The sequence below is a fragment of the Elephantulus edwardii genome, unplaced genomic scaffold, assembly GCF_000299155.1.
Source record: "Elephantulus edwardii isolate Elephantulus edwardi_28Jun2011 unplaced genomic scaffold, EleEdw1.0 scaffold00010, whole genome shotgun sequence".
NCBI classification, from domain to species: Eukaryota; Metazoa; Chordata; class Mammalia; order Macroscelidea; family Macroscelididae; genus Elephantulus; species Elephantulus edwardii.
In genome coordinates, this window is record NW_006399760.1 from 1,260,453 (window position 1) to 1,271,059 (window position 10,607).

The 10,607-nt window shown below is 41.7% G+C and overlaps 1 protein-coding gene and 1 pseudogene across 5 annotated transcripts in view; both read left to right on the top strand.

Moving 5' to 3' along the window:
- The window catches only part of MAP3K19 (mitogen-activated protein kinase kinase kinase 19), a 68,277-nt gene that overhangs the window by 43,746 nt on the left and 13,924 nt on the right, over nucleotides 1–10,607 (top strand). For all 5 annotated transcript variants that reach the window (XM_006880738.1, XM_006880740.1, XM_006880741.1 and 2 more), the window contains one exon: nucleotides 9,089–9,132. In XM_006880738.1, the coding sequence (XP_006880800.1) occupies nucleotides 9,089–9,132 (44 nt within the window). The remainder of the gene's footprint in view (nucleotides 1–9,088; nucleotides 9,133–10,607) is intronic.
- LOC102861098 lies at nucleotides 2,630–3,496 on the top strand (annotated as a pseudogene).

A 10,607-nucleotide genomic window follows, 5' to 3' on the forward strand; every position in this document is an offset into this window, starting at 1 on the left:
TTACAATTTTCTAATGCTTTATTTTAGAGGAAAATGAAGATTTTGTTAACTATTTTTATACATATACAATGATTCTGTAATAGATTGACTTAGTCTCTCAAATTAGACACTTACCATTTAATAACATTTGAAGATTTGAAGGAATTTTCTGTAATACAAAGGTGTATGCTCAAAAAAAATAGAAATTTATTATAATTTTCTGAAGTGTGTGTCTCTCTCACTGCCACTGAATCTAAACTGACTCATAGCTGACCCCTCACTGGATTTTCTGGAGCTGAATATTGCCCAGGAAGAGATTCAGAGGCTGTGACTCACAGGAGGAGATTGTCATCTTTCTTCCACAGAGAACTGGTGGATTGTGCCTACCTTTGGATTGACAGCACAACTCCTTACCCACTGGACCAACAGAGCTTCCTCAGAAGGGTTTAGGACTCAGCTTATCCCAGTGTGACCTATTGATTTCACTGATAACGTCTTCAAAGACAATTTATTGTAAGCAAGGCCATATTCACTATGTTGCTGTAGTTATTGTCTCAAGCCCTTTGCTGCAGTCACTGTGTCAGTCCACCAGTTAAGGATTTTCTTCTCCTTCGCCATCCCTCTACCTTTTCAAGCCTGATGTCTTTCTCCAAAGAATAGCCTATCCTATAAGCATGCCCAAAGTATGTGAAACATTTATCATTGCTTCTAAGGAACACTCTGGCTGGGCCTTCTCCAAGACATATGTGTTTGTTCTTTTGGAAGTCCATGGGATATCCAGTATACCGCCATAAAGTTGTTTCTGATCCATGGTGGTCCACTGAGTACAGAACAGAACTGTTCCATAAGGTTTTCAGGGCTGTGAACGTTCAGAAGCAGATTTCCAGGCCAGTCGTTGCAGATTCCTCTAAATGGGTTGGAACCACTGAATTTCAGTCTAGGACTTGAGCACATAACCAGAGGAGCCCAGGGTCTCTTCTCTTACTTCATTGGGATATATTTTCCATTAATGTCCTGAGAAAAGAAGCATGGCTAACATTGGGCATGTTGTCAAGAGGACTGGGTCCTTGGAAAGAGAGAGTTCATGCTGGGAAAATTAGAGGATCAGCATAAGAGAGGTAGACCATCAAAAAATGGATTGACACAGTGACAACAACAATGGGCTTGTCCATGAGGTAATTGTGATGATGATGATGGCACGGAGTAGGGCAAGGTTCGACAACAACCGACATTCTGCAGATGATGTAACTTCGCTTACTGAAACTGAGGAGGAACTGAAGCACTTGCTACAGAAGGTCAAGGACTGTAGTCTTCAATATGGATTAAAACTAAAAATCAAGAAAACAAAGATATCTTACCACTGGGCCCACTGGCAACATCATGATGGATGGAGAAGAGATTGAGGTTGTTAACAATTACTTTCTATGCATCTAAGACTAAGGATGATAGAATAAAAATCAGAGCCTTTGAATTGTTGTGCTGGAGAAGAGTATTGAACATACCATGCAACTACCAAGAAAATAAATAGGTCTGTCTTGGAGAGGGTGAAACCAAGTTTCTCTTTGGAGGCAAGGGTTTTGAATCTTCATCTCACATACTTTGGACATGTGGCCAGGTCCTTAAAAACGGACATCATGCTCGGAAAGGTGGAGGAACAGCACGAGAGACGAAGACCTCAGATAAGATGGATTGATACAGTAATTAGGGCAATGGGGTAGGTGTGCTATTCAGTGACACTGGCTCAGGACAGGGCAGGCTTCAGAGCTATTGTATATAGAGTCATTATGAGTCCCAGGTCACTCTATAGCACGTAACAACAATAACATGAGTTGTAATCATTGATGATGTCTTCAGAGTTTGTTTACTTATTTTTCTGTTTGTTGTGCTTTCTTAATTTTTTATATGGTCATTTCCCCACATCGATGTTGCCCTTGTCTATTGCATAGTAGTGAAAAGGAAGTTCCTTAAAAGACTTGAATGGGTGGAGGACTGCATGGTTGGCTGAGGAATTCCCTACCTCTCAACCTTTGTCTTGCCTAGTTCTGAATAAGAGGAATGAACCAGGCATCTGCCTGCAAGTTGTAAGACTGGAAGTCAGCATTCTTGCCACTGAGAGAACTTCACACTTCCATGTGCAGACTTTCAACTTAAACAAAGCAGTTGCCATTGAGTCTGTCTCAGCTCCTGGAGAACTTTTATGTGTGGGAGTGGAGCAGTTTTCCGCAGGTTTTTAGTGGCTGGGTTTTTATAACAATTAACCCTTAAACAACACAGGTTTGAACTGTGTAGGTCGACTTGGAGTTTTTTTTCTATTGCTGCTGCAGTGATATCATAGTCAATGTCAGATGGCTCTTGTCTGAAAGCAGAGAGTATCAGAGGAATGTCTATCTTAGTCTCATTGACTATGCAAAGGCATTCGTGGATCACAACAAATTATGGCTACCCTTGAGGAGAATGGAAATCTCAGAATACTTGATTGTGGGGCGCTGGAGGAGGAAGTGTTGCGGTGGCTTCCCTCTGCGCCCACTGCCAGCTTTTGGGGCACAGAGAGGGACCTCACCGCCCCTGCCTCGCACTCTCTTCCTGCTGCTCTCCATGTGCCCAGGAGCCACCTTTCCCCTTCCTCAGGCCACCGCTTAACCCGGGGTCTATGGAAGTAATGGAAGGACCCCTTAATCTGGCTTATCAGCAGAGCAGACGAGCAGACCGTTTACTAGCTGCAGGGAAATATGAAGAGTCTATTTCTTGTCACAAAAAGCCTGCTGCACATCTTTCTGAAGCCATGAAGCTGACACAATCTGAGCAGGCTCATTTATCACTGGAATTGCAAAGGGATAGTCACATGAAACAACTCCTGCTCATCCAGGAGAGATGGAAGAGAGCAAAGCATGAGGAGAGATTGAAAGCCCAGGAGAACACAGACAAGGATGTAGCTACCCACCTTCAGACATCTCATCGACCCTCTGCCGAGGACGTGGAGGGTCAGAGTCCCCTTCTTTCTCACAAGTACAACCCCTCCACAGAGAAACACCTGCCTGAAATTCAGGGGGTCTTTGACAGGGATCCAGACACACTACTGTTTTTACTTCAGCAGAAGAGTGAGCCAGCAGAGCCGTGCATTGGAAGCAAAGCTCCAAAAGATGAGAAAACAATTATAGAGGAGCAGGCAACCAAAATTGCCGACTTGAAGAGGCATGTGGAATTCCTGGTGGCGGAGAATGAAAGATTAAGGAAAGAAAATAAACAACTAAAAGCCGAAAAGGCCAGACTTCTGAAAGGTCCAGTGGAAAAGGAGCTGGATGTAGATGCTGATTTTGTAGAGAAATCAGAGTTATGGAGCTTGCCACCACACACAGAAACCGCTACCGCCTCTCCCACCTGGCAGAAGTTTGCAACAAATACTGGGAAAGCCAAGGACATTCCAATTCCCAATCTCCCTCCCTTAGATTTTCCATCTCCAGAGCTTCCCCTCATGGAACTCTCTGAGGATATTCTGAAAGGACTTATGAATAACTAAAATGACCATGAACAAGGTGGCCCGATGAACTCATAGTTAATCCAGAAAAAGAAAAGGGAAAACCACATGCCAGGGTGGTGGTAGAGATGCAGCCACGTCTGGCGTCTTGGAGAGGAGGCGTTGCTGGGCGTGGACAACAGTCACTGTGAAATAAGTTCCATATCTCACTGACTGACAGAAATAATAGTTCAGACTTGGCAGACACTAAACTCTTGGAGGTTCACTTTCTCCTGATAAAAACCAAATGGCTACCTGGAATTAATTTTTTTCAAGCAACACTTATCTTCAGGGTTAAAATGTACAGAAGTATGTTATGTGTAATTACTTTATAATGCCATAAAGGATAATGCAAATCTAAATAATGGGATGGCCCAGGGGCTGTCTTGTTTTTGAAATACGCTTTCTATCATGCATTGACTGTATGCATTTTGTTATGCACATTCTGTTTGTTGAAAGGAGGTATGTAAGAAACAGACCTTTCTAGATGAAACTATGTGCCACACTTTGCACTACTCACAACATAATGATAACCTCAAGACTATCAGGAGAAATAGGTAAATTTCCATTTTATGAAGAAAGGAACCAAATTACTAGTTAATGCTTTTTTTTTTAATTACCAGTTTACAGAATTAATCAGGGTGCATTTTAAGTTCTAACTTTTTTTGTTTATTGTATAATGCATCATTTGAAAATAACCAAGGAAATAGCCTTCTGTTTTTAATGATGCATGAGTGGAAGGAATGCTAGTTGGCAGTACATGGTTGTAAGAAATCAATAGAGTAATTGTATTTAAAAAAAAAAAGAATACTTGATTGTGCTTATACAAAACCTATACTTGGACCAGGAAGCAAACCTCAGAACAGAGCAAGGAAACACTGCATGGTTCAAATTTAGGAAAGGTGTGAATCAGGAATAGGTCCTGTCTCCATTCCATTTAAATCTATATGCAGAACAGGCCATTCAGGAGACTGGACTTTATGAGAAGAAATGTGCATAAGGATTGGAAGAAGACTTACCAACAACCTGAATAATGCAGATTACACAACCATACTTGCCTAAACTGAAGAGGACCTGAAACATTTGCTGCAATACATCTAGGACTGCAGTCTTCAATATGTATTGAATATCAACATCAAGAAGACAAAAGTTCTCACCACCAGGCCAATTGGTAGTAACATGATGGATGGAGAAGAGATTAAAGTTGTTAACGATTTTGTCTTGCTTGGTTACACAATCAACATTCTTGGCACCAGCAGTTAGGAAATCAAAATACAAATTGCATTGGGAAAATCTGCTGTCAGGGACCTCTTCAGAGTGCTAAAGAACAACAACATTGGTCTGGAGACTAAAGTGTACCTGATTCAGACCATGGTCTTCACTAGTTTCTTGCAATGCATCAGAGAGCTAGACAATAACTAAGGATGACAGAAGAATCACTGTCGTTGAGTTGTGCTGGAGAAGAGTTCTGAATACTACATAGAATGCCAAGAGAACAAACAAGTTTGCCCTAGAGAGGGTGAAACCAAGTTGCTCCTTGAAAGCAAAGATTGAAACTCCGGCTGACATACCTAGGGCATGTTGCCAGAAAAGGACCTCATGTTTGGAAAGATTGAGGGACAGCACAAGAAAAGAAGACCCTGGAGGGGATGGATTGACTTAGTAACTTAGGTAATTGGAGCTAGATGTGTCAGAAACAATGAGAACAGTGCAAGATAGGACAGAGTTCAGAGCTATTGTGCATAGGGTTGCTATGAGTTGCAGATGACTCACAGCACATAACAACACAACAACATTGCAGTGATAAGTGTGTTGTATCCCTAAAATAAGACTGTAAAAACAAGCAAGCATACAGAAATCATGGCACAACCACTATGGAAGGCAGTCTGATGCTTTCTTAAAAAGTTGGAAATAGCTCTGTCTTCTCTGTACTAGGAGCAACTTTCCTGCCACAGCCCCTCATCCCCTGAAAATGTATACCTGCATCAAGTTTGTCTCCACCCCTTCCCTGGCCAGGAGCACCTCTCAGCTGCTGAGTTGTCCATTGTCTGCAGTGGTCCTGAAACAACCAGAGACACTGAGAGATGAGAATTTCAGCTGCTTGACAGCCCCCTGTTCGTTGATTTCATTTAACCCTAGTCGCAGCTTCCAAACCAGTACTATCTCAAGGGATATTGATACATCAGCTACGTTCACTGGGGCTGGGGCTGCCACAGTTAGAGTGGCTGGCTCTGGAGCTGGGATTGGGACTGTGTTTGGGAGCCTCATCATTGGTTATGCCAGGAGTCCTTCTCTGAAGCAGCAGTTCTTCTCCTATACCATTCTGGGCATCGCCCTCTTAGAGGCCATGGGTCTCTTTTGCCTGATGGTGGCCTTTCTGATCCTCTTTGCCATGTGAAGGAGCCATCTCCACCTCCCATAGTTTGTTGGTTTTCTCCCGCCTGTCTCGTCTACCCTATTGTTCCTTTCCCTGTAACTTCCCAGGCAGCCTGAGGAAAGTGATTGGCTCAGGGTTTGACTGAGGAAAGATAAATAAATACTGTCAATAAGATTTTTTTTTAAAATTGGAAATAGAAATACCATTTGACCCAGTAATTCCACTACTAAGAATATACGCTAAAGAAACCAGAGCTACAGCTCAGATGGATATATGCACATCCATATTTATTGATGCAGTATTCACAATAGTATTCACAAAAGAGATGGAAGCAACCTGAGTACCCATCAATAAACAAATGGATAGAAAAACTATGGTGCATCCACACAATGGAATACTATACACCATTGAAAAATAATGATATAGTAAAACATTACACAACATAGGAGAGCCTTGAGAACATTATGCTAAGTATCTCAGTCACAAAAGGACAACTACTGCATAACACTGCTGTTATGAAGTAGTACAGATCGAGTGGGAGGGTTGGGAAGGAAGGGAAAGAGTAGATACAAAATGAACACTGCATTGAACAGATGAGGGGAAGAACTGTCCAAAAGGAATATATAATTATGAAGTGTCTGTTTGAGGATAATCTAGAATAATGGGTGCATTGTGTGATGGGCTGGGGACGGGGGAAAGAGAGGAGAAAAAGTGCAACAATGAATAAATAAAAGGGGGTGGAAACAAAGAATAAGCTTTCAGTCACCTGTTGGCTGGGGGTGAAGCAGGAAATCTGGAATCTACTTCTTGTAGGAACTTCAAAGTAGCCTTTGCATTAAGCCTTGCCTGCATCACCACCTTCCTTCAGAGATACCTCTCATTCTCTCTCTCACTCTCATTGCATTGAGTTGGAAGTCCTCCATAGCTGACACTATGGTTTCTGAGGCTGTAAATCACAGGGAAAGAGATTCCTTAACTTTCTCTCTCTTTTTCCTCTCTTTTGGAGCTGCTGGTGGATTCGAACCTCCATAGAGGTGTCTTAGGGTTAGCAGAGCTGCTCCCTGCAGAACCCCACCATCAGTGGTACTTGATAGCTTCCATTTCTGCTTCTCTCCAGGGGTTTCATTTTTGTTGTGATCTCCCCGTGCAGGCCTTGAACAAGGGCAATGTGTTCTGCTGATAACTGAATGGTGGTTGTGTACTGGTGAGTCGGATCCGACCCATAGCTGACCCTCCCTCAGATTTTCAGAGGCAGTTAATCACATAGGAGATTACCCATTCTTCTCCTGCATCTAATTGAAGAATAGAAGGTCTGAATCCACCCAAAAATATTTTGGAAGAATGACCAAGCAATTTTTTTTCTGAAAAATTATCCACTGAAAATCCTATAGCATAACAGTTCCACTCTAAAACACATGTTGTTGTTGTTGTTGTTAGGTGTTGTTGAGTCAGCTACAACTCCTTTGTTGTTATGTGACATTGAGACAACTACGACTCTTCCTGACCCTCTGAACAGCAGATCTGAACCTGGCCCTATTCTGGGCCGTCTTCATCATCCCTGATATAATTCAAACCCATTGTTACAGTCACTGAGTTGATCCATCTTTTTGAGGCTCTTCCTTTCTTGCACTGACCTTCTGCTTTCTTAAGCATGATGTCCATTTCCAAGGACTAGTCCTTCCTAACAACATGCCCAAAGTATATAAGATGAAGCTTTACTATCTTTGCCTCTAAGGAGCACCTTGGCTGCATTTTTTCCAAGTCATATTTGTTTGTTTTCTTGGTGTTCCATGGTATATTCAGTACTATTCTCCAACACCACAACTCAAAGGCATGCATGGCTCACCATTAATTGGAATTGGTAGCTCAGTGAAAAAAAGAGAACACAATCCAGGTTTTGCACTACCTGGAAAGTAAGTCCCATCTGTCCCTTTATCTTCCCACCCCCTTTGAGTTCTATGCAGATGTTGGGTCCCACCATACACATAAGTCCAAACAACACTTGGGAGTCAATGGTCTTCAAATATTCTCACATTTCTATACAGTCCAGTCTTTCCAAGAAGAAAGCACCAGAAAATTTAGTTTACAAGTGACTGAAGGGCAAATGTGCCTGGAAGTTAGAGACAGAGTATTGCTCTGGAGAGATTTAGAGGCCATCTCCCTAAGAGGTGTTCTCTCACATTCTAGCATAATAAAACCTAGAAACTAGTTTTCCCATGCCTCTGCAGACATTGGCTTACAAAAGGCTCTCTTTCACTGAATGTGGAAATGGACTGAAGGACCAGAAGCTCTGTAACTCCAACTCTTACAATTTCAGGCTTTCCTCCTTCAGTGTAACCCCGACCATAAGTGCAAGTAAACAGCTAGCTCTCATCTTATTGGCTCTAGGGTGTGAGGACTGGTGTTACAGCACCTGTGAGTAATGAAGCCAGAGCTCGTGTATCTCCTATCAGAATATGAGTATGGGCGTGTGTATTTGTAAAGTAGTTCTGGTGACACTGTGGTTAAGACTACTGGCTGCTAATGGAAAGGCCAGTGGTATTTTTTAACAAGAAAAATATGTGACAGTCTGCTTTCATAGAGTCACAGCCTTGAAAACCCTAAGGGACAATTTCATCTGTCCCTACAAGGTCTCTCTGAGTCAGCATCGAGTTGGTGGCAGTGGGGTGTGTGTGTGTGTGTGTGTGAGAGAGAGAGAGAGACAGAGAGAGAGAAACAGAGAAGCAGAAAACCCATTCCCTGGCCTGACACAATGACTTTAACAATGGGCTTGAGCATATCAGAGACTGTGAAGATGGCATAGGATAGGGCACGGTTCTGACCTGCTGTTCACAGAATCACTAAGAGTGGTAGTCAAGTGGCCTGAAATCTTGTGTATTCACTGTATGTTGTGTACCATTCAGTTAGAACCAACTCATAGCCAATCCTCCAGTGGGTTTTTAGAGGCAGTTAATTGCACATGGGGAGATTGCCCATTCTTCTTTGGTGGAGCAGCTGATGGATTCGAACCACATGCCTTTGGGATTGCAGTGCAGCTTCTTACCTCTAGGTCATCAGAGCTTCCCTCGTTATATGCCCATGGTCAAATATACAGGAGAAAATGGTCTTCGTTTCTATTTTTCCTCAAACCTGGCCTTCATTTCACCCCTTCATAAATTTTGACTTCAATCTCATTATGTTCACTTGCTACTAAGAATATTATTTTTCCCTTACTACAGAGTTTTCTACCTCTGATGTGAAGCATGTTAACCGAAGAATTGAGGTAAGATTATTTTAGTATTTCTGACAGAAAATTAAAATAAAAGAATTTGGGGGGGGGGCTACTGATAAACTCCATCAAACAACTCAGAACCAAAATCTTTAGAAATTCCATTCCAGAAAAAAAAAAAGAATAATTCACCTATCGTTTACAGAATAGCAAATAATTTGTAGGAAAATTGCCTTCTTGTGTTCATTTCTTTGAACAAGGGTTGTATTACTCATTATCACTGCGTAATTCAGGAACAGCTCTCTTAGAATATTTTACTTTTATTTTAAAATCTAGACATTCTGTAAGTTCTTTTACTCTGCGCTATGAGTTACTGTTCAACCCTACAGAGTCAGAATTCAACAATGTTTTGTTTGGTTTGTTTTTATCACAAGTGAAGAGCTCTGATGACAGAATCAATCCGTAGGGCATTATGCTGCTAACCCAAAGGCCACACCTTTGAGGCTGTTCAAATGCATCAGTGAGTCAGAGGGTGAAATATGAACAATCTCCTGCAGGCAGTTGACCAGCTTGGAGACGGACGGAGGATTAACTATGGGTTGGTTCTGATTCAAGGACAATGAGTTGAGGAGTCCCTGGGAGTTGAAATAATTGATTTAAGGTGCTCACATGCTACCTAGACAGGAGTGGTTTGAGCCCACTCAAAAGTACCTTGAAAGAAATGCCTGGAGATCTACTTCTGAAAAACTAGTCATTAAACGGCCTGTGAAGCACGGTTCTGCTCTAATGCATCAAATTGCCTTGAATTGGAAGTGACTCAGAGGCAACTTTGTTCTCTTTTAGCAAGAAGACGTTTAAAAAAAATTAAAGTAAAATATTTGGTTAAACCTTTGCTTTCTTTTATTCTCTCCACTATGTTTACCTTCTGTGTCCTTTAAGAAAATATTTATGCCTAGCTACTACCAGGCTTTGTAGGTGGCTGAGTCGGTTAGGGCTTACAGAGTAGATCCATCTCAGAGAACATTCTTGATTATAATCTTAATGGAAGGAGCTCTGGTGGCAGAATGGACCGGGAGTTCAACTGCTAAGCCTAAGGCAGTCAGCTCAGATCCACCAGAAGCTCTGCAGGAGAAAGATGGGCAGTTTCTCCCCATGTGGTTTACTGCCTCTGAAAACTCACGAAAGGCTCACCTATGAGTTGGTGGCAATGGATTTTAGATTGTTTTTTAAATTTGATATATTGATGTCAATATAATGAAGTTAAATATATAACTCGCAATTACCCACAAGTCCTATTTATAAAAATGTCAATATAATTAGTACTGAATGTGCGTATTTAGGGAAAGGCCGGCGAAAACAAAACTCAAGAAATATTTATAAAATGAGTTTATAATTCATTAATATCAATAAAACTCAATGTTACGCATTGGGTTACAGTGACCTCTAGAGGTTGATGATTAAAATCTAACTTAGCTTGGAAAAAGCAGGGCAGAGAAAAAAGAGCTGTCCAGGTAAAAAAGTAGGGAATG